At 58.9% G+C, this 20,666-nt stretch overlaps 3 protein-coding genes across 3 annotated transcripts; 1 reads left to right on the forward strand and 2 right to left on the reverse strand.

The window, feature by feature from the left end:
* Positions 1–1,635: 1,635 nt before the first annotated feature.
* Positions 1,636–3,232, forward strand: NDUFA4L2 (NDUFA4 mitochondrial complex associated like 2). Its single transcript, XM_004379891.1, has 4 exons — positions 1,636–1,692; positions 2,050–2,138; positions 2,985–3,045; positions 3,176–3,232. The coding sequence occupies exons 1-4, from the start codon at positions 1,636–1,638 to the stop codon at positions 3,230–3,232; spliced, it is 264 nt and encodes an 87-aa protein (XP_004379948.1).
* Positions 3,233–3,907: 675 nt separating this feature from the next.
* On the reverse strand, positions 3,908–9,191 carry SHMT2 (serine hydroxymethyltransferase 2). The gene is made up of 12 exons (XM_004379892.2): positions 9,091–9,191; positions 7,777–7,974; positions 7,244–7,323; positions 6,863–7,063; positions 6,470–6,551; positions 6,188–6,310; positions 5,939–6,078; positions 5,420–5,585; positions 5,155–5,254; positions 4,913–5,068; positions 4,709–4,816; positions 3,908–4,591 (listed from the first exon to the last, which is right to left on the reverse strand). The coding sequence occupies exons 1-12, from the start codon at positions 9,121–9,123 to the stop codon at positions 4,464–4,466; spliced, it is 1,515 nt and encodes a 504-aa protein (XP_004379949.1). The 5' UTR covers positions 9,124–9,191; the 3' UTR covers positions 3,908–4,463.
* Positions 9,192–11,894: 2,703 nt separating this feature from the next.
* Positions 11,895–20,665, reverse strand: NXPH4 (neurexophilin 4). Its single transcript, XM_004379895.1, has 2 exons — positions 20,609–20,665; positions 11,895–12,764 (listed from the first exon to the last, which is right to left on the reverse strand). Exons 1-2 carry the CDS (start codon positions 20,663–20,665, stop codon positions 11,895–11,897), a joined length of 927 nt encoding a protein of 308 aa, XP_004379952.1.
* Between the last annotated feature and the right edge of the window lies 1 nt (position 20,666).

Below are 20,666 nucleotides of genomic sequence, written 5' to 3' on the forward strand. Positions count from 1 at the left end.
AGGAATCCCTCCCGGCTTCTTGGCGCCCCAGCTGTGCCTCGCAGAGCCAGCTGTGCAGCCCAGCTGTGCGGCTGCTCGAACTCCGAGATTGCTTTTTAGTCCCAGAGACTGGAGGGTTGCGGGGCGCAGGTAACAGGACGCCCCCTCTCCGGTCCGGCCCTGGAGGTGCGGGCGCTCTGGGAGGACCAGGCTCCGCGCCGCTGGCGGCTCTGACGTCCCGTCAGCCCCCCTCCCCCGCACCCCCGCACACCTCGCCGTGAGTCTCTGTCTCTTTGTTCTTGCCATGTCTCTGACACTTTATCTCATTATCCGCCGGAGGGAGGCGGAGAGCCCGGGACCTCGCAGCCTAATTACAGCCGCACTTGTCAGCTCGGGGGGGTGGGGGGTGGGGGTGGGGAAGGTATCAGCGCCTTGAAAGGGGAGGGGGCGGCTCCCAGGAAGGGTCCCCTCCCTTCCCAGGACCCCGAGGAGCCCAGCAGCGGGGGCACAGCAGGCAGGGGCAAAGTGGGGGAGCTAGACAGGATCCGGCCGCGGGGTCCGGGGATGGCTAGTGTGGGAGTGGAGAGAGACAGGGTTCGCTCCTGCGTCGCTAGGACCCCCATTCCCTAAAGACAGGGGCAGTAGGCCTTCCTACCCTGCCAACATAGCATACACCTGAGTTGGCTGCATCAACAGAGGCAGTCGCTTCGCGGTTCTGTCTCTGTCTAGTTCTCTTTCCTCCTTCAACATCTTTTCTGTCTCACTTCATTCTCTTCCTCTTCTCATAGCCAGAGGGCAGCCTCGTTGGGTGGCTCCAGCTTCACCCCTACTGGAGGTAGGCAGGACAAGCAAGTCTCTCAAGTCCCAAAACTGCAACTGACTGGGAACACTTGGACCGCTCAGGGACGGTGGGAATGAGTGGCCCCTAGCGGGGATCCCCAGGCCGCGTGCCTCCGACTGTACCGCTCCTCTCAGAGCTGGGTTCCACATTTGCCTTAGGCTGCTCAGGCATGGAACCACTCTATTCCAGGACAGTCTCTGCTCAGATAAACCATCCAGACAAGAGGGACGGAGGCAGCTTAGTGCACTCAGCCTATCTTCCTTCCACTACACTCAGAGTGAAGGACCAGGGGCCTCCAGGACCTGCTAGCCCCTGGGTGACTCTAGCAGCATCAGGAAGGTGCTGCAAATGCTTCCTCCGCGCCTGGACCCTCCTGGTCCCACCTGCGAACACACAACACACGTGCACTTTGCTGGATGGTCTATCTGCCTGCCTGTTCCATGGCGTGTCCTTCCCCCACTTTTGGATCCCCCTTCATCTCTGTGTTCTGCGCCTGTGGAGTCTCTCCCTCGGACCCCAAAGTCTCAGGTATGGTGGTGTCCTGGGGGGCCAGGGTGCAGGCATCTAGAGGAGAGGGTCCAGGAGCAGGAACCTCTCCTTGCCCCAAGTATTCCTCTCCCTGCTTTGGGCCTGGAAGAAAGCGAGCTGGGAGTTGGTGGAGTGCATCTCTAGAGGCAGGCCCGGCTGGGCCAGGCTGGGCCGGACTGGGCTGGGCTAGGCTGATCACTCCCCAACGGGGGCGGGACCCCGGGAGGACCTAAGAGCCGAGCCTCTGGAGAGGACCAGACACTCAGAGGACCAGGCACTTAGGCGATATGGTGGGAACTAGTCTGGGGGCTGGCCTCCACCGCCAGATCAAGAGAAATCCGGGGGTGAGTTCTGTCCCCAGGGCCCCTGATTCTAACTCCTCTCTTGTCCCCTAAATCCCCCAATGCCCTGCCTCTTACTTAGTTCCCCCAACGCTTCTAATCTTCCCCCAGGGTGCCCCTGACCCATCCCTACAACGTACCCAGTGTCCCACAAATCTACTTCGGACAGGCTTGCTGTGGGGTGAAGGAGACTACGGGAGGGGGGTGGGGGAACGTAGGAGGTTCCAGGTGCCCTCTCCTAGAAAGGAGGAAGCGCCAGACCGGAGGTGAGGGGCTGGGCAGAAAGGCTGCTAAAGGGCGATCCGGAACCGCGGGGGCGGGAGGGGCTGATCCTGAAGGTGCGCTCCCTCTTCTCCGTAGCTCATCCCGATGATAGGCTTCATCTGCCTGGGCATGGGCAGCGCTGCGCTCTATCTGCTGCGACTCGCCCTGCGCAGCCCCGACGTCTGGTAAAGGCCCGGTTGGGGACGCAGCCAGGAGTCCTGGGGTGGGGCAAGGTGGGGTGGGAACGCTTGGACAGCTCAGGGACGGTGGGAATGAGTGGCCCCTAGCGGGGATCCCCAGGCCGCGTGCCTCCGACTGTAGCGCTCCTCTCAGAGCTGGGGCCACCTGCCAACCCGGAGACCCCCACCTCCCTCCGGCCCAGACGGCCGCTCACTCCAGCTTGGCTCCCAACTGGACCCGCCGCGGGCGGCGGAGCCCGCGCCGCTCCCGGCCCCGTTGCCATGGCGACGTCGCTCTGCCCGCCGCGGGCCTTTGGGTTCCGCTTTCTGCAATCTCAGCGCAGGGTATGGGGGTGTGGCCCGGTGAGCCGCCTCCGGGAGCGCAGTAGGGGCCCGGGGTGGCACTATAGGGATCGGGGTGGTGCGCGGAGACTTCACGCCCGGCCGAGGCGGAAGGTGGGATCCTCAGATCCGTGTCAGCACCCACCCCCCCTCACGCCCGCGTTATCGGAATTCGAGGCAAATCACTGAAACCCCAGCCCCTCGGGATCTCAGTCAGATCTCCACGGCCCTGCTCTGCCGGGCTAAGCTAGGGTGGTGGGGAGTGAGCAGACATCCCTGGGTCGAGTTGTCAGTCTGTCACCTGACCCAATGCTGACAATGGTGACAGGCTTTTGGCTCGCTTGTCAGCACCCACTAACGTGACCCCTTAGTCAGTCTCTGAGAAACGGGCCCTCTAGAGTAGGTAACGTGGACGGAGCAGAGACCTTGGCTGGACTTGAGGGTCACTTTAGGCTCGAGAGTCCGGGCTTCTCGAGAAGAGACCCTAATCCTCTCCCTCTCGTTTCGCAGCTGGGACCGAAAGAACAACCCAGAACCCTGGAACCGCCTGAGTCCCAATGACCAATACAAGGTACTTCCTAGTGGCCCTAGCATTGCAACCTCATACGTTCATCTCTTGGTCCCAGGACGGACCCCTCGGTACTCTGCGCACAGAGAAGCCTGTGGCGCCCAGTGCAATTCCCTTTTCCTTCTCTTCCTAGTTCCTCGCAGTTTCCACGGACTATAAGAAGCTGAAGAAGGACAGGCCGGATTTCTAAGCCGGGCTAAAGGCCGCGTCGGGTATAAACGGCAGCCCGTCGGCCCACTAATTTCTTCCACTTGCAGCCGCCCTCAGCGCCCCCCACCCCCCGCCCAAGGCACCACTCTCGCCATCCCATGCAGCGTCACTTACACAGGCCCGGTTCCCAGGCGAGGGGGAGGCAGCTCCACCCCCACTTTCCTCCCTTGCTCCCAGCAGCGGAAGCGCCTCTGACCCTCGGCTTGAGTCCCACGGTGGGGGCGGGGGGAGGGCGGGCACGCAACAGTGGGGTTGACCCAAAGGCCCAAGCCAACCACTCCCCTCCCTCCCATAGGGCCTTGCAGGGTGTGACCTGGGCTACGTGTAAAGCGTGTCCAACGTGAGCCAGGAGACAGCAGGGGCCTCTGAGTGCCAAGCAACGTGGCTGGCGGATCCCATGTTAGCTAACTCTGGGCGCTGGCCAAGGGGCGGCGCTGCTCTGACTGGACTGGGCTCGCCAGGGGCTGCCCAGCCTACGCTGGACGAGGTACCTAGAGTTGGGAGGCGCAGCTTGCTCCTCCTGGTGCCTAAGCCTCCTGGGCTGCCTCCCTTACGGACAGGCAGCCCCTCCCCCTTGCACCTGGGCCTCCTCCTGCCACTCCCCACCCTCCCTTGCTCCCCTTGTCCCCAGGGATCAAACAGAAGCAGCCGTGGGCAAAATACAATTTCATTTAACAAATTGAATTTGCTGCGCCTGCTAATCACGTCTGGTGTGGGCTCTGATCAGAGGCAGAGAGAGGAGGCTGCAGCCCCCGGGGTCCTTGCGGTGGTAATGGAAGGAGGGAAAGGAGGTACACACTGAGGGAGACAACATCACCACCTGGCCCAGGGGACCCCTCCCACAGTAACAGATACTCAGGGTGGGTTAGCATTTTATTAGATAAAAAACAGGGAGGAGGGTGCCTACCCACCCCTTCCTCTGGCTCAGAAGGGTAACTCCCCTCTCCCCAAGAAAGAGCAGGGAGTCTTTAACACTGAAATAATAGCAGAGACTTAGGGCAGAAAGCCCCAGACTCCCCTTCTAAATCTTATTACAAAACAAGTTTTCTCAGCTATGAATTCTGGGAAGGAGAATACACTTGGCTGTTCCCCTAAATCAGAGGCCTCCTCTTCCACTATCAAAAATTAGGCAGATAAGCTTTCCCCTCCAGTGGCCCAGTCGTGGGGAGAAGAGTAACTTCCAGTCTGTGGGCCTCTCATCCCAGGTGCCTTCAGCGCTCATCAAAACCAGGCATGGGGAAGGCTCTGGCAAACTGCTCTACTCGTTGCCTGAGGTCGGCCAGCCGCTGCCTTGTTTCTAGGTCGTTGAGCAGGAAGGATTTGAAATCCTGGAGCTTGGCTAGAGAGGGGTGAGAAAAAAAGTGGTCAGATTCTAGGGAAGGAAGTTAGGCAGCTAGGGGAGAGGGCAGCTAGGTGAGTGTAAAGTGGCTGGCTCAGAGGGGTTCTGCTCACTCACCAGTCTTACTCTTCACCTCCAAGCCAATGTTGACACCTTCATCTATAAAGTCAACAACTCTCCGAAAGTCATCCTCACGGAACTGTCGGGAGGTCAAGGCTGGGGCCCCTGGGAGGGAGGCAGAGAGGGAGGATTAACAAAGCCCAAGCCTACCTGGCAGCCACCAGTATGGGGGCCCTTCCCTCCTCACACCCCAAGTCTCACCAAGCCGCAGGCCCCCAGGTGTGATGGCACTTTGGTCTCCAGGACAGGTGTTCTTGTTGGCAGTGATTGATACAAGCTCCAACACCCGCTCAGCCCGAGCTCCATCCAGGCCCTTGGGCCGCAGGTCTACCAGCACCAGGTGGTTGTCAGTGCCACCTAAGGGGGGCGGGCAATAATCAGGGAGTGGTGAGTCCTGAGTCTGCCTGAAGCTAGAGAGGCCCTCACCAATCCCCCCGGCTCACCAGACACCAGTGAGTAGCCTCGCTCTAGCAGGGCATCAGCCATGGCCCGAGCGTTTCTCAGAACCTGCAGGGAGTATTCCCGGAACATAGGGGTGCAAGCCTGTGGATGGAACAGCAGCACCTGTGGCCTGGACCCAGCCCTGCCCTGTTACCCCCCTCCCCCCGACTCCTTCTCTCCACCAGCACCAACTTCAGTTAGCAACGTGCCAGGGCCTAATCGTCCAGGCCCAAACCCCCCACCTCCCTCCAAAGGGCAGCTCCCAACCTGCTTTAGGGCCACAGCTACTGCAGCAATGGCATGGTTATGGGGGCCGCCCTGCAGTGATGGGAACACGGCAAAGTTGATTCGGTCCTCAAACGTGTAGGGGATCTCCCGGCCAGACTTGGGGTCCACAGCCCGTACCCCTTTCCGGTAGAAGATGAGTCCTGACCTGTGTGGGAAGTAGGTGGTGAGAATCTAAGCTGAAGAGAAAAGGGCAAGGAATAGAGAAAGCAGAGGAAGCTGGCTGGCCTGGACCCCCCGCGGGCTCTTAGTGTCCCCCTCAGCTGTGTTCCACATGCTGGATTCTAGTGATTGGGGGAGGTTCAGCCCCTCCATCCCACCCCCAAGTCCTCGGTCAGGGAACGGCACTATGGGCCAAGGAAAATTGTCACAGGACTCAGTAGAGGTCTTCAGGGCTGCAGGTGTGAATGAATTCCTCTCAGATCCAGCCCAGCAATGTCCCGGGAGGGAGAAGGGTGTGAAAGCAGGGAAATGCAAGGCCTAACCTCAGGGAAGTCTGACCTGGCCCCTCGAAGGGTCTTGTGAGTGGTGGTGGTGACAACATCCGCATGCTTGAAAGGTGAGGGAATCACCTTGGCAGCCACCAGGCCGCTGATGTGGGCCATGTCTGCCAGAAGGTGCGCTTTGACCTCATCACACACCTGGGGAAGGTAGAGACAGGCCTCAGCCTGGGGAGGGCCTAGACAGGCCTGCCCAAGGCTGCTCCCCTCCAAAATCTCCCTCCACTCTGGGGGAGTGCCCTCCACCAACCTCTCTCATTCGGGCATAGTCAATGAGGCGAGCATAGGCACTGGTACCAGCAATAATAAGCCGTGGTCTGAAAAGCCGGGCAGTCAGTGCCAGCTGGTCATAGTCAATGAGGCCAGTTTTCGGCTGAAGAGACAAGTAAGTGGATAAAGCTATGAGAAGGAGGCAGGTAACTCACTCTTCCTCTTGATCCTGAGGGCTGCCCAGGGCACCAGCCCCTCACCTTTCCCAGAAGAGGGTCACCAGGGCCTAAGCAGCCCCCTCCCCACACTCTAGAGCACTCACATTCAGCTTATAGGGCATGGACTCAAAGAAAATGGATGTGGCTGAGATCCGCTTGACATCAGACATGTAACCATGGGTTAGACTGGGAAAGGGGAGAAGGAGGCTTCAGAGTAGAATAACCCCCAGACTTAACCACTTCCTTCCCACCAAGCTCCAAAGGCCCCCATCCCTGGAACACTGCTCCTAGCACGCACCCCCACCTCCCCCCATTGCTCTGCCCACTCTGTGGTGGGCACTAGTGTTACTGGGGTCTGATCTTTCTCATCCACTGTAACCTGCAGGACAAGAGTGGCCTGTTTCATCTGCATGGCACACAGTAGGTACTCAATAAATTACTCCTCTCCCATGACGATACTGCCTGCCAAGCCCATCACCCAACCCAAACACACTCACTGGCCCCCGTCGGGCAGGTCCAGCCCCATGATTCGGTCGTGGGGCTGCAGAAGGGCTGTGTAGGCGGCCAGATTGGCTGGGGACCCCGAATAAGGCTGGACATTGACTCCCCACTGTGCAGGATCCAGGTCAAAGGCCTCCAAGGCCCGGCGCTGACACAGCAGCTCGATCTCATCCACTACCTCCACTCCTCCGTAGTATCTGCCATGGGAGGGGGATACATAAGGGCACAGAGGAAGGGTTCCATCATACCCCTCAATCAACAGAAAAGGACTGAGAAAGCCACTTCTCTATACCCACTGGAAGGGTACAGGTAGGTTTCCCGAGCTGGGAGCACCATCCCGGATGCGGCCCTCCAGCCCTCTGGTGCCTAGCCCTCACCTCTTGCCAGGATAACCCTCCGAGTACTTGTTGTTCAGACAGGACCCCAGGGCCTCCAGCGCAGCTCGGCTGCAGAAGTTCTGGGGTAGGTGGGGGGGCAGTGTCAGCGTTCTTGTTCAGAAGGTATGGAGCCCCTTCCCCTGGACCCCGACACCCCTTCCCTGCCAGAGCCCCAAGCTGCAGGGGGAGGTTGAGCTCCACAGAATGTTGTCTTCATTCAGGGTTCTTTGCCAGGCCTGGGACAGGGTCAGAGACAGCGTCCTCAGAAACCCAGCTGCTGTGATGGGTGTGTCTCCATCAAGGCTTCAGGTTCATCTGAACCTGTGCTTCCCGGCCCTTCTTTCCGGGAGGCTCTGGAAGCTCCCTAATGCCCCCACCCATAACCTGAACTGGCCTTGCCTTTGCTTCAGGGGACAGTAAGAAGAGAGGGAGATAAGGCCTTGAATCTCAAAGTGAGATCTGGGGAAAATATCAGTACTGTTACCTCCTGCACCTACAGTGGCCCATCCCTTGCCACCACCCCTAGGCCCCACCTCTGAGGCGATGAGCTCCAGGCCACGACACTGCCTGTCCTTCTCCCTCTGCAGCAGTTTCCACATCTCAGGGTCACTGTCCAACAGGCTCTCCTGGCCTGTCCATCCCCGGGCTGCTTCCCCAGTCTGGGTCTGGGCTGTCTTGCTGTGCTGGGCCCGTGTCGCCATCCTGACCAGATGACTGCATCTCTGCAGAGGCTAGGGGCAGAACAAGCCAGGATCGAATAAAAACAAAACAAAACTCATTGCCGTCAAGTCAATTCTGACTCATAGCAACCCTACAGGACAGAGTAGAACTGCCTCAGTGGGTTTCCAAGGAGCAGCTCCCGGATTCGAACTGCTGACCTTTTGTTTAGCAGCTAAGTTCTTAACTGCTGTGCCATCAGGACTCCAGATCAAATAAAAAGATCCAGAATTGTCTCCAAACCACCCTCAGCCATGCCGATTGGCCCCTCTGGCTCCAAATTCAGCAGCCAGTTGTCCAGTCTGCCTGCTCCAGTTCTCTCCACATCTACCTCCACCTTCAAAAGCCAGTTCTAGAGCCAAGGTTGTGATCAATGTCCAGGGGGTGGTTCCGATTCAGTTCATTTACCTCATCTCAGAACCGCCCAGCACAAGCCACTCTACAAAGCCATAGGGCAAAATTAGTCCTCGAGAAGCCAATGTCGCTGGAACTCACTAGAGTGCCACCGAGGTTCCAGAATAAAAGGGGGCTCCCTGCAGGTCCTCCATAAACTGATACCCCAGTCCAGGGGGAAGAGGAGAGTTGGCAGGATTAAAGCCACAGGCTGTACAGGCAATTTCCAGAACAATGGAGGTGGGAGAATAGGCCTTTAGCAGCCCCTGGGGGAAAAGGTGTGTGTGGGGGTGTCTGTTCCCTGTCTCCCACCCTGTCCCCCCAGGGCCCACACAGCTGCGAGCTCCCTGACACAAACACGGGGCCAGGTTGCATCATCTGCACCGCTCAGGGCTGGCAGGAAAGGCTCGGCTCTCGGGTCCAGGTCGGGAACTCCTCTCCCTCACCCCAACAGGTTCCACGGGGCAACTGGCGGGGTCCTATCCACTAATGCCACGTGTAATGGGCGCCAAAAGATCCTGGGCGTCTGGTCGCGGGAATGGGGGGCAGAGACCCCAGTTCACCCCGCACGCGCCCTAGGGTCTCAGGGAGTCCCTAGTTTCTCCTCTGCTCCCCGAGGCCCCAGAGCACGTGCATAGCAAAGCCGGGGGAACCCCTGATTTTGTGAATGGGAACTGGGGTAGGAGGGGGGCTTCCCTTACATTCGTCACCCAGTCTCCAGAGCCCTGGAGTCTTACCCGGGCCGCCCAGAGGAAAGAGAAAGGCAGCATCGCAGACCCAGGTCGCAGGAGGTCCAGCCACCAACTCTAGCCTGGAGCAGCAGGAGCGGTCCGGAAGACCGATTCGAGAGCGCATGCGCGAGAAACCTTGGCCTAAGGGGAGGAACCTACGCATGCGTGAGGTGGCCCCCTCTATGGTCTTTTGGGAATTGTAGTTCTTTCCCGCTTCTTTTGCTTCACTGCCCCATCCGTAGCCGCGGAAGAGTGAGTCGGTGAACCCCGTCCACTCCTTTTTCTGATTTTTAGGGTTTTTCCCTGTTGATTGCCAGGACAATAAGAATTTACTGGGTGCCTACTGAATATCTAGCATTATTAGGTGCTCCGGGAGATACAAAGACTGCCAAACAAGATAAGAGTTATGGTGTACTGGAAAGTACCCCGGTGTGGGCCAAACGAAAACCCCGCTGCCGTTGAGTCGATTCCGACTTACAGTGACCCTATAAGACAGAGTAGAACTGCCCCATAGGGTTTCCAAGGAGCGTCCGGTGGATTTGAACTGCCGGCCTTTTAGTTAGCAGCTGAGCTCTTAACCACTGCACCACCAGGGCTCCTCTAGTGTGGAAGAGCAAGAGAACTGAGTTTAAGTTCTTGCTCTGGACTATCTGGGCCTGTTTCCTCACTTGTAAAGCGATAATCAAAATAGCATGTCCTGGGGATTAAATGAGACTTTACATGTGGACATGCTCTATAATGGATTGTCTTCCCCCCTTCCTCTGCTTCACAAACCTGCCTCCTCCATGGTCATCTCCTCCTCTTCCTCCCCGGACATCCCCGAGCGAGTGAGGTACCTATACTGCGCTTGTTGCAATTTGTTACCTGGCTCAGACAGGCGAAATTGCGAGTTCCAACCACTCCTACCTGGCTCTCATACCAAGCCTCAGAAGTCCCCCCTTAGCTCTAACCTCCTTCCCTCCCACTCTAGGCTCAGGTTTTCTCAGGTCTTTGTAGCAATAGGCCGGATGTTAGGAGAATCCTCGGTTCCTGCCCTTCATCTAATCTCTGATCCAGAACCACTTCCCACCTCGGTCCTCCTTTCAGGGGATCCTGTCGATTATGCAGTCATTAATTAATTCATCCATCCAACCATCCATTCAGGAATTATTTATTTTCTGCTTACCCTACTTTTCATTCCCAGGGATGTCTGCGTCGGACCTACCTCTGACTCAGTTTCCCCGCTGGAGCCAGTGTGCAATTCCCTGGAGAATGGGGCCCTCTCCAAGTCAGTACATTGACCCGGGACTCAAGGCGAAGGAAGGCGAGAAGTCGCTCTGTGCCTCAGCTTGTCCGAATCCTCTAGCCTCCGCCCAGCCAGGGGTCCCGAGGGGAGGGGGCGGCTGAGCTTGAGAACTGCTAGTGAAGCTGCGGCCAATTAACGCCTGGGCCAGGGTTGGGGGCGGATAAAATTAGCCGCGGCGGCTGCAGAAGGGAGCTGGAGGCGGAGGTGGGGAGGGTGGGCAGCTGGCTAAAGGGGGCCGCGTTTGCTGGGAGCAGGCGTTGGCTACGCGGCCCCGCCCTCAGTACCCGCGCTCGTCCCTTCCCCCACCCCTTCACCCCAAGGTTCCCTCCCTCTCTCCCTCATCTGTCTGCAAACTCAGCGCCCAAGAAATTAGGAAGGAAAAGGAAGATCGATGACTCCAGATGCCGCAAACATCGTCCCTCCTCCCCACCCCCACCTGCCGCCTTCCGCCGGCCCGGTGGAGCTTAGCAGGTTGTCAGCGCTCTGCCTGCGCTGCCCCTGCATCTCCATCCCATTCAAGGCCTTACTTCTCCTGTAGACTGGATTCTTTCCAATCGGCCGCTGGCAGTCTCTCTTCAGGTCTAACCCTCATCCTATCTGCTGCAGTTCACTTCCTCCACCTCAGGGAGGAGAATTCCCCCCTAGGCAGGGATTCTACCCCAAGGGTCCCCTTGTCTCGCTCTGATCCGGTCTTGGATGACCTCCAAGACCACAGCTACGTCAGTCGTTGCCTCAGTTTCCACATGAAACGAGAAGGGAGGAGGTTCAGGCCCGATCTCTGCCAGACAGAAGCCCATACCTCCCCCCACCCGCTTCCCTACAAAGGTCTCACAGAGATGCATATTGGATTTCACTTTATTTTATTCCCTTACCCGTCTGTTTTGGCGTAGAAAAAATATCACCGAGTAGAAGCAGCCGGAGACGGGCAGGTGGAGCTGGACTGCGAGGACCGGAGAGAGACGGACAGAGGACAATGCCTCCGCCCAGGAGGTTGCAGGGAGAGGACAGGCAGACAGCCGGGCAGGCAGAATGGGATGGGTATAAGCCGGGGTTTATAAGCAGCCAGTTTTTATGGGGGGACAGGGTGAAGTGGGAGGGCAAGCGCCTGAAGGGTAAGAAAGTCAGGGTGGGATGAGGGGGCCAGGCCAGGCGTTATTAAAGCTGCCGGCAAAGGGAGCGCCCAGCCCTGCGCCAGCGGCGCAAAGGGAACCAAGTGTGGACGAAGGAGACCTGGGACCGCCTCCAAGCCCTGCCTATCCTTGAGCTGCGCTCTTGCCCCTCTACTTTGGGGTGTACCCGAGGGAGCTATCCTCAGCCTCGTGAGCACTCCCCGTAAGAAAAAGAGGACCCACGGGGGCTGATGGTCCCCAGGAAGGCTGTTCCCCTCTGCCCCGCGAGTAGATGGGGTAAGACTTAGTCACAGGAGCAGCGGGGCAGAGGAAAAGGTCCCACGTAAGGACGCCGGAGTTTGGTGGGAAGCTCAGGGCCATGGGGGGGGGGGCGGGGGGGACGGGGGCGAAGCGAGCTATCCAAAGTAGGGGTGCTCGCTCTGGAAGTTATAGTCTGGGCACACCTTCTGCACCAGTTTGTAGTCAAAGCTGAGGAAGGAGACGAAAATGCAGATGACTTTGAAGGGCTTGGCACAGAGCCAGGCGGCCTGGCTCTGCGTGTGCTCCGTGAAACACACCTGCGATGGGTCGTACAGACACGGGCGGTGCTTGCGCGCGCGGTTTGTCTTCTCATACTCCACGTGGCAATTGAAACCGCGTGACTCTTTGGCTCCGGGCACTCCCAGCGCGCCCCCTAGTGGACCCGCCAGCGCGCCCCCGAGCGTGCCCCCAAGCCCCGGCCCCGCCGCCGCTGCCGCCATCCCCAGCGGGGGCCCCAGCCCCGGGAGCACCTCCTCCAGGGCCAGCGTGGACTGCAAAGGGTGGGGGGCAGGCCCCGGCAGCCAAACGCTCCCAAACTCGACACGCTTGGAGGGAGGCACGATGCTGACGCTGAGGTTGCCCAGGCTGGACGAGTTGTGGCGGAAGTACACACTGAAGGTCCCATTCACATGGTCCACTATTTTGCCTGTCACCAGCAGCGAGAACTTGAGGGTGTGCACACGGAAGTAGAAGTCCCCCCAGCCGAAGATCTTCTTGGCGCGGGCCGCTTTGACTGACGGCTTCCGCTTGGTGCGCTGTGCAGCCAGGGCGCCAGCCGCCCCGGCCCGGGCGAGCGCCCCAGTGTGGTTAGTCGGCCAGGCCCAGCTCCAGGCGCGGGCGGTGCCTAGGCGGTCGGGAGAGCCCGGTGCGGAGAGCTGCTGGCCAGGGGCGCCCCCTCCGGCAGCCGCGGGCCGCAGCTCGAGGTACTGCTGCCTTCGGGACTCCTGAATCTGGGCATTGACGGCCTGTGGAGGAAGAAAGAGGAGGAAAGAGAGAAGCTGGGGATGTCCCTGGCTATCTCACCAAAGGCCTGCTCACGCCAGCCCCTTTCCACAGCTTCTAGGAGAAGCAGTAGAATCGGGGTTCGCAGCGGATGGTTCAGAGAGTGCGCGTTCGAGTACGACTTCTGCTCCTTTCGAGCCATTTGGTACTGGCCAGGTTACTTCATCTATCTAGGCCTCAATATCCACATCTATGAAATGAAGCTGAGAATCCTTGCGTTCTCACAGAGCTCCAGTGCAGGTCAAGAAAGCCAAAGCCAGTGTCGGTGTGAAGAAGGAGTGGCGCTCTGGACTTGGCTCCGTCTCCCCTAGCCTGGCCCTTGGTTGGTTCAGAGTAACACGCCAGGAGGAGCTGGACTCGAGCAAGCGAGGCCGTGGCCGCTGTCAACGGCTTGCATCAAGAATGAGGCGCTGAAGTCCTCCCAGCGCTGCTTCGGCCAAGATTACGGAGCTTCCACTCTGGCCTGGCCACGACTCCCCCGCGGGCGAGGGGGCGCAGGAAACCAGTTGAGTCTGGGCGCCGCAGGTTGACGCTGGGGGTACATGGGCACTCTATCCCTCCCCCAGCGCTCCTGCAGTGGTGGAGGCCGCCTGGTGGTCTTTCCTTGGGCTCGAAAGGGGCCAGAGGAGCCGCCCCTGCCGGCCCCTGCTGGTCTCCTTGTGTCTCAGGTGGCGGCCAATCCAGGAGATAGCGCGGGCACCAGTACAAGATGGATCGAGAGGCGGGAGTGGCTGGGCCAGGCCCGCGCCATCAATTATCCTGGGCCGGGAGTGGTGGGGGGTGACCGGGAATGAAGGAGAGGAGAGGAGAGCAAGAGGAAGAAATATGGAGATACCGTTCCAGCGAGGGGAGCGGGAGGGCGAGAAGCCCTGCGTGTCAGAGTGTGTCAGTCAGCCTCTGCTAGCCCGCGCTGTTTGGTGTGCCCTGACTGCGTGTGGGTCCAGGCATGTTTGTGATGGGGAGGACTGTGTGTCAGTGTGAGGTGGTATGTGTCTGCCACCCTGAGATGGCTGTATGTGTGTCTCTGTCTACCTTGGAGAGACTGTGTGTGTCTGCCTGGAGTGGCTTGGGGTGGCTGTGTGTGTATCTGCTTGAAGTGGCTATGCACGTGTCTATCAGTCTCGAGTGTGTGTGTGTGTGTGTGTGTGTGTGGCTGTATGCCTGTGTGTATGTCAGTCTTGGTAGGCTGTGTGTGTGTGTGTGTGTCTGTGATGGTTGTTTTCATGTCTGTCTGCCTGCGGTAGCTGCATGTCCGTGGTGTCTGTAGTGGCTCTGTATACGTGTGTGTCTGTGAGTCTAAGTGAGGTTATGTGTGTCGGTTTGTGGTAGTTGTGTCTGTCTGTCCGACTGACGTGGTTGTGTGCCTGGGTCAGCTGTATGTCTGTGTATGTCAGTCTGAGGGTAGCCTGTGTGATTGTCTGCAGGTGTTACTTTTCCTTCATGAGCTCCTATCATCCTCTGTCCATGTGTCAAGCTCCTTCTAACAAGTATGGTCTCACTGTATTCCCACTGGGAGGTGGATATGTATGTGAGTCGTACATAAATGGTCCCTGCGGGCGGTATCCCACACTGGCCTGCAGGCTGAGTGGTGCGTAGGTAAGGAGGCCTGACAGCATGGGTGCCCCCTCTGTTTGCACACACTAGTGTGTACACACCACGTATCCACAGGGGATAGGAACGGCAGAGCCAAGCTGCTAGGCTAGAATCTCCACCGCCTGATCCCCGTCCCTGCAGTGCTGTGATCCCGGGTTATTAATGCCACTGCCACCCGCTCATCATACATATTTATTGCCCCCCTCATTCCTCCTCCCATCCATCCCTCCTCCCAGCCCAGGTGAGGGGGCGGGGGTGGCAGGAGTGATTGACTCTGACAGGCAGGCCAAGGCTGGCAGCTAACGCCTCCAGGATAGGTCTGAGAGGGGGTGGGGGAAGCGGTCCTAGGCCACAGGGGAAGGAGGGAGAGGCTTCCCAGGGGGAGGGGGCCAAGCCCCCCCCCAGAAGTGGGGCTGGGGAGGGCAGAGTCTAAGACTAGGAGAGGGCACTTATGGAGGGGGTAGGTGAGGCTTCTGGGGAAAGCTGAAAGGTGGGGGGATTATATGAACTCTGACTTCTAATCTTTTCACCCCTCTGGGCCCAACTGCTCCTCTTTACTGGGGGAGCCCAGCTGTCCATCAGTCCCCACTGCCTGCTGCTGTGACCCTCAAATACCCCGGGTCCTCCCTCAGCAGATCCCGGCACCCCATATCTTACACCCAGCTCAGGACCTTATGAGGGGGCCTTGGTTCAGTCCAGAGGCTCCTCCTTCAAGGCAAGGGCTGGGGGAGGGGACAACGCTTGGCAAGGCATCAAGGGGTACCAGGGGCATCTTCCCCTCTGATCCCAGACAAATTGCCACGTCCGCTTCTCTGATCCTGGCAAATCCCCAGGCTTTGGGCACAGGCACCCCCCACTCACCACAGGAGACAGCCAAGATAAAAGATTTGGGAGGGGCGGCAGAAGCACCTTGGGGGGAGCTTGGACAGGGAGGGGCAAGAGTCTGCGAGGAAACGAGCCGAGAAATGGGAACATGGAATAAAACAAAATCCTCCCTCTGGCTTCCTTGCTCTTGTGCGCTCTCTCTCCCTCTCCCTCTCTCGCCCTCGCTCTTTCACTGTTTTCTCCTGTTCTCTCTCCGACTCCTCTCAGTCTCTTTTTGTCTCTCAGTCTCTTCTTCACTTTGTCTCTCTCTGTCTCTAATTTCCTGCTTTTGTGATTCAGTTTTTCTCCCTGTTTCTGTCTGTTCCTCTCTCTAACTGTGCTTCTGTCTCTCTGTCCTTCAGGTTGTCTGTCTGTCTCCAACCATGGGTAGGGATGGGAGTGAGGGGAAAGCAGGGTGGTAAGGGAGCCCCCCGTTGCCCAGAGAGCCCATGGTGCTGTCCCTCCCCTCCTCAGCTGTGAGCAGGAACAGGGTGTAGCCAAGGAGGGGTTTCTGTGCTCTGGAACTGGTTTAATTAAGCTAATTGGGCGCGGTGACATTTGCCGAGGGGAGAGGCTAGTGTGGCTGTCAGCGCTGGGGGCAGAGGTGCCCAGCGCTGAGGGAGGGGGCTCATCAGGCTCCTCCAGGCCCAGGCCCAGGCAGGGCGGGAGCCGTGCCAGGAGCGCTTTGCCCCCAAGGCAGTCCGGCCCACGCACCAGAGGGGAGTTGAGGCTGCCTCTTGCCGCTAAACAAACTCCATTGGAGGGGGGGCTCACTTGGCATGGGACCGTTGGGAATGAGGGGGAGGATCAGGCTGTCAGCCCCCCAGCCGCATTGCAGGGCGCACCTCCCCGGGGCCTCGAGACTGGTCGGTTGCTTCTTTTCTGTCGTGTAGGTCAGGCAGGGCCGCTCAGGATTCCGACAGGGGGAGGGGACAGCACCCATGCTTGGGGAAGGAACAGTGGCCAGGGCCTGGGTTGGGGAAGGAGAGAGAAGCACATACCGAGCCCAGGCACCTAGAAAGAGGCAAGGGCACTGCAGTCAGGTCTGGGTGGAGCAGCCTGGAGTCTGGCTGAACCAGGGACAGAGATGGGGGTGAGGACAGAGGTGGAGTGGACAGGACAGACTGGGGTAAGGACTGGGACAGAGATGGAGGAGGGCTGGGATTGGGGACTGGGCAACCACAGGTATAGGGTGCAGGGTGAGGATGAAGCAAGGACAGACATGGGGGACAGAGATGAGATCAGGGATGGTGGATGGGCATTGGACAGAGACAGGGATGTGAATCGGATGGCTCGGGTAGGAACCAGGGTGATGAAGATGGGGGACAGAAAGGGATGGAGACCAAAATGGGGATGGGGGAGCACAGGGATGGTGGATGTGGGATAGGCATTGGGAAAGGCAGGAATGAGGATGGGGCAGGGACTGGGAGATGGGGATGGGGACAGGAGGGGGTCGGAACAGAAGTGAGGGATGGGGAATGGTTACTGGGCAGAAATAGGAATGCCCGTGGATGCCAAAACCAGGGGGATGGGGAACAGGAATGGGGACTGGGATGGGAAATGGGGGACAGGAAAGGAGATGGAAGACAGGGATGGAAGACAAGGAAGCGGAAAAGAGAAGACCTGGCAGGATCAGGCTATGGGAGGGGGCCAGGCAGGTGGAGGCACAGGTCCAGACCCTACTACTGCGGAGGGGGTGGGGGACCGCTGGTGGGACCAACTCTGCCCTTGGGCCGGGCGCCCCCTCCCCCTCAGCCCCGCCCGCCCGCCTGCTCTCGGCCTGCAGCGCAAGGCTCGCCGTTATCTGAATTTTTATTTTATTTTATTTCCCTGCTTCCTAGAGCCGGCGCGGTCCCCCCGGGAACGGCCGCCCCGCGCCCCCCGCCCCGCGCCTCACTTTATTATTGCAATAAATGTGCCTATAAAGGCGCCGGCTCTGGGGCGCGGTAGGAGGGGGAGAGAGTCGCGGAGCCGGGATGTAATTTCCCGAAGCCCGAGCCGGAGGGGGAGTGGGCGGGGAGGTGGAGGAGGGGCAGGCGGGGGAGAGGGGGAGACTCGCCAATTTCTAGAGCTCAAGGCAGCGCTCCCTGCTTTCCATCCCTGTCCCGCAGCTTGCGCCTACCCTACGCCCCAACGCTCCCCTGTGCCCAGCAATGCTTAAGTCCTGGGACCCTTACCCCAAGACCCGGCGCCGTCTATATGTTACCCTGCCTTCTCTCTTGGTTACCCTGGCCCCCTCATGGGCCTAGGCCATCCTGAGTTGGCTGTGTCCAAAGTTCCCCATCTCCTTGCCAATTACGCCATCTCTGACCCCCATAAATACCCCCCCCCCTTACCTTGTCTCTTTCCACGTTTATCTAGCCTCTTCCCACCTGGTCTCTGACTCCAAAACCCATAACCCATTGCCTTCGAGTAGATTCCGACTCATAGCGACCCCACTGACCCCTATTTACCTTGTTTTTATCCCCTAATTATCTCATCTCTTCCCCAGTCACCCCATCTTAGATCTCCAGCTCCTTCCTCACCCATGACCCTCTAAATTCTCCTTTACAAAGGGTGTCCCTCCCATTCAGGACTGGGGTTTCCGTTGCCTTGCAGGCTCTGGCTCAAGGGAGCTGTACAGCGTCCCCCTCCCCTGCGCCCCTGGCCCAGCTGCGGCCCCTGATTACCCCAAATCCCTGCCAGCAGCTCCGGGCCCTACCCAGGCTGCACGTGCCTAAGTGGCCCAGCCAGAGATTAGCTGGGAGGACCGAAGGGGGGTGTGGAGGCGGAAGGGGTGGCAGGACCAGGGGCTGGGGCCAGCCAGCTCTGAGAGACTTGCCTCAGGCCTGATTCTTCCCCGAGGCAGGATAGAGCTAGATGGTCCCACAGGGCCCTGCCCCTGCCCTCCCCAGCTAATTAGTAATTAGTGATTAGTGATTAGTGACTATTGATCGCCTGCCGCTTCTCCCAGAAGGCAGCTGCTTTGGCAAGGGGTTGGGGAGACAGAGAGGGAGAGAAGTAGTCAGAGGCTGTATTAGAAAGATCCTGAAGAAACCTTGGTGGAGAGGCCAGAGCCCAAGGGGCAGTGGAAGCCTAGAGTCCCAGGCCCAGAGAGGAGGGGGGAGGGAGGAACCTGGAGCAAGAGGAAGGAAGAAGAGAGCTTCTGGAAGAGGAGGGAGTGAGGAAGATGGTGGAAGGCAGGGTTGTTGGTGTTTTGGGGATTAGGGCTTCCCAAAGAGCTGTCCTGTAAACAGTCCCTCAGGAGCCTCTTTCCCAGTGTCAGTCTCACCTTTTACCCACTCCCACCCCTGGCACTGAGACACTGCTAAGCACAGACACACACAAGGACACACTCAGGTACAAGAACACATCCGGAGCCTGGCAATGCCATGCCCACACTCAGATGCGCTCAAAACCACAATCACACAGACACATGCTCACAAACCGCAGAGACTCACATCCAGATGTATGCCACATGCGTCCAGCACACATGTACCAGAGATCCACCCTGGGGTACACACTTTTGCACATACCATATTCACAGTGCATGTAAGCACACCCAGCTTGGTACTCAGACATACAAACACTTCTCTACCCCCCCTCACAGTTATACATATTCATACACCCACAGGGTGTATACACACGGACACACAGATTCTCACACGCACACAAGCTGGACTAAAAGGCCAATACACTGTCCTCCACTGACTCCACCACAGGCCCTACAGCTGCAGCTCTCTCACATTCACTCAGATCCCCATCGCTCACATCCTTATGCTTACTCTCCCTGAAGTCTCCACCAGATGTTTCATTCCCCTTCAGGGGGCAAAGGAAATTAAACCAGACCTGTCCACAGGGGAGTTTATTTGATGGAGAGAGTGGAGAGGAGAGTAGGGAGGCAGTAGAAGGGAAGGGCTGGGGAGGATCATCTGTACCTCCTCTTGACCTCAGGCCTACACACATAGGTAGTTTGTGGGGCACAGACCCCCCTCTCCCTGCAGTTCTCTATGGGCAGAGCTGGGCAGCAAGTCCCAGAGAAGCTTCTGCCAACAGAAGCAGTTTTCATGCAGGGGGCTCCTCTGTCCACCTTCCAGCCCCTCAAGGTCACCAGGCTGGTTTGGGAGAACCAGGGAGCGCTATCAACAGATTCACTAGGGCAGCCCCTACCCTGCTGGGGTGCTGCGTGGGATTTGGCTGAGCAGGTGGTGTCCAAGTGTTGGGGGGAGAACTGCACCCCTCTATATTCTTCAGGGGCTGGGGACTCGGGTGCAGGGAGTAGGGGTTTAGGGAGCCACCTGCCTGCCCTAAAACTAGATGGGTGACAGTTGGGGTGTAGGAAACAGGACAGCCATGAGCAGGGGAATCTGGTAGAAGGAGATAGGGGGCCAGGGCTAAGCCCCTACTGTGGGGCACACATCCAGGTGCACACAGATAATTGCAAATGAATCAGGTACTTGGACTCACCCATGCAAAGCCAACACCATTACACAGTATCAGCATACACATCATCCTGGGCCCCAGCACTAGACACCCAAGCCTGGCCTGCTGGGATTCACGGATGCACACAGGTGCTCTCCCAACCCACACTCCACACCAGCACATATGCACACACCGTGTAAACCGGCTGAAGCCTCCAAGATGGGGGTCAGATCAAGTCTGGTCTTCTTAGCCTCCGGGTCCTGGTGTGAAGCCTTAGGGGAAGAGGCAACCGAGCGGATGGGGGCGAGGCGGGGATGAAACAAGAAACTCCCCTTCCAGACAGCCCCCCACCCCCGCATCAGCGGGGCGCGAGAGGGGGGTGTGTCTGTGAGGCTGTGCACGGGAGATGGTATCTCCTTGGGAAATGTAATGGGAGACTGTAGCCAAGTTCAGCCGTGTCTGTGTGAGTCCGTGTGTGCGCGTGTGCTCCGAACACAGTGCCCACTTGGCATTGTGACATGTGTAGAGAAGAGAAATAGGAAGGCCAGGGGATGGGGTGTGGGAGGAGGAGGGACAGACAGACAGCAAGGAAGGCGAGTGAGGTTGGCGCGGAACGACGGCAAGGCTGACACCCTGCTGGCTTGTCTGTCTGTCTCGCACTCCCGCTCCGTCTGGCGCACTCGCGGGCCGGGCTTCGTCCCCTCCCCCGCCTCACTAGGAGCCAGATCCTGGCCTGGCCTCCACCCCCGGTGCCCCCCAAACCCTCAGCCAACTTGCGCTGGTAGAGCGCCACTCCTGAATTGGGGAGTCTGTCTGTCCGCGTCCCCTCTGCCGCGCAAAGTTGGGACCGGCCGACCTGGGGGCGGGGCGGGTGCACGGAGCCCCCAGCATTCCGGGACCTGCGCGTCCCGGGACCCCTGCGCTCGCGCTGCAGCCCCGCCGCCCTTACCTTCCGCAGAAGCCACGGGCCAAAGAGCAGGAGAAGCCATTCCGGCAGCAGCCGCATC

This window comes from Trichechus manatus, unplaced genomic scaffold, assembly GCF_000243295.1.
Source record: "Trichechus manatus latirostris isolate Lorelei unplaced genomic scaffold, TriManLat1.0 scaffold00069, whole genome shotgun sequence".
Classification (NCBI taxonomy): domain Eukaryota; kingdom Metazoa; phylum Chordata; class Mammalia; order Sirenia; family Trichechidae; genus Trichechus; species Trichechus manatus.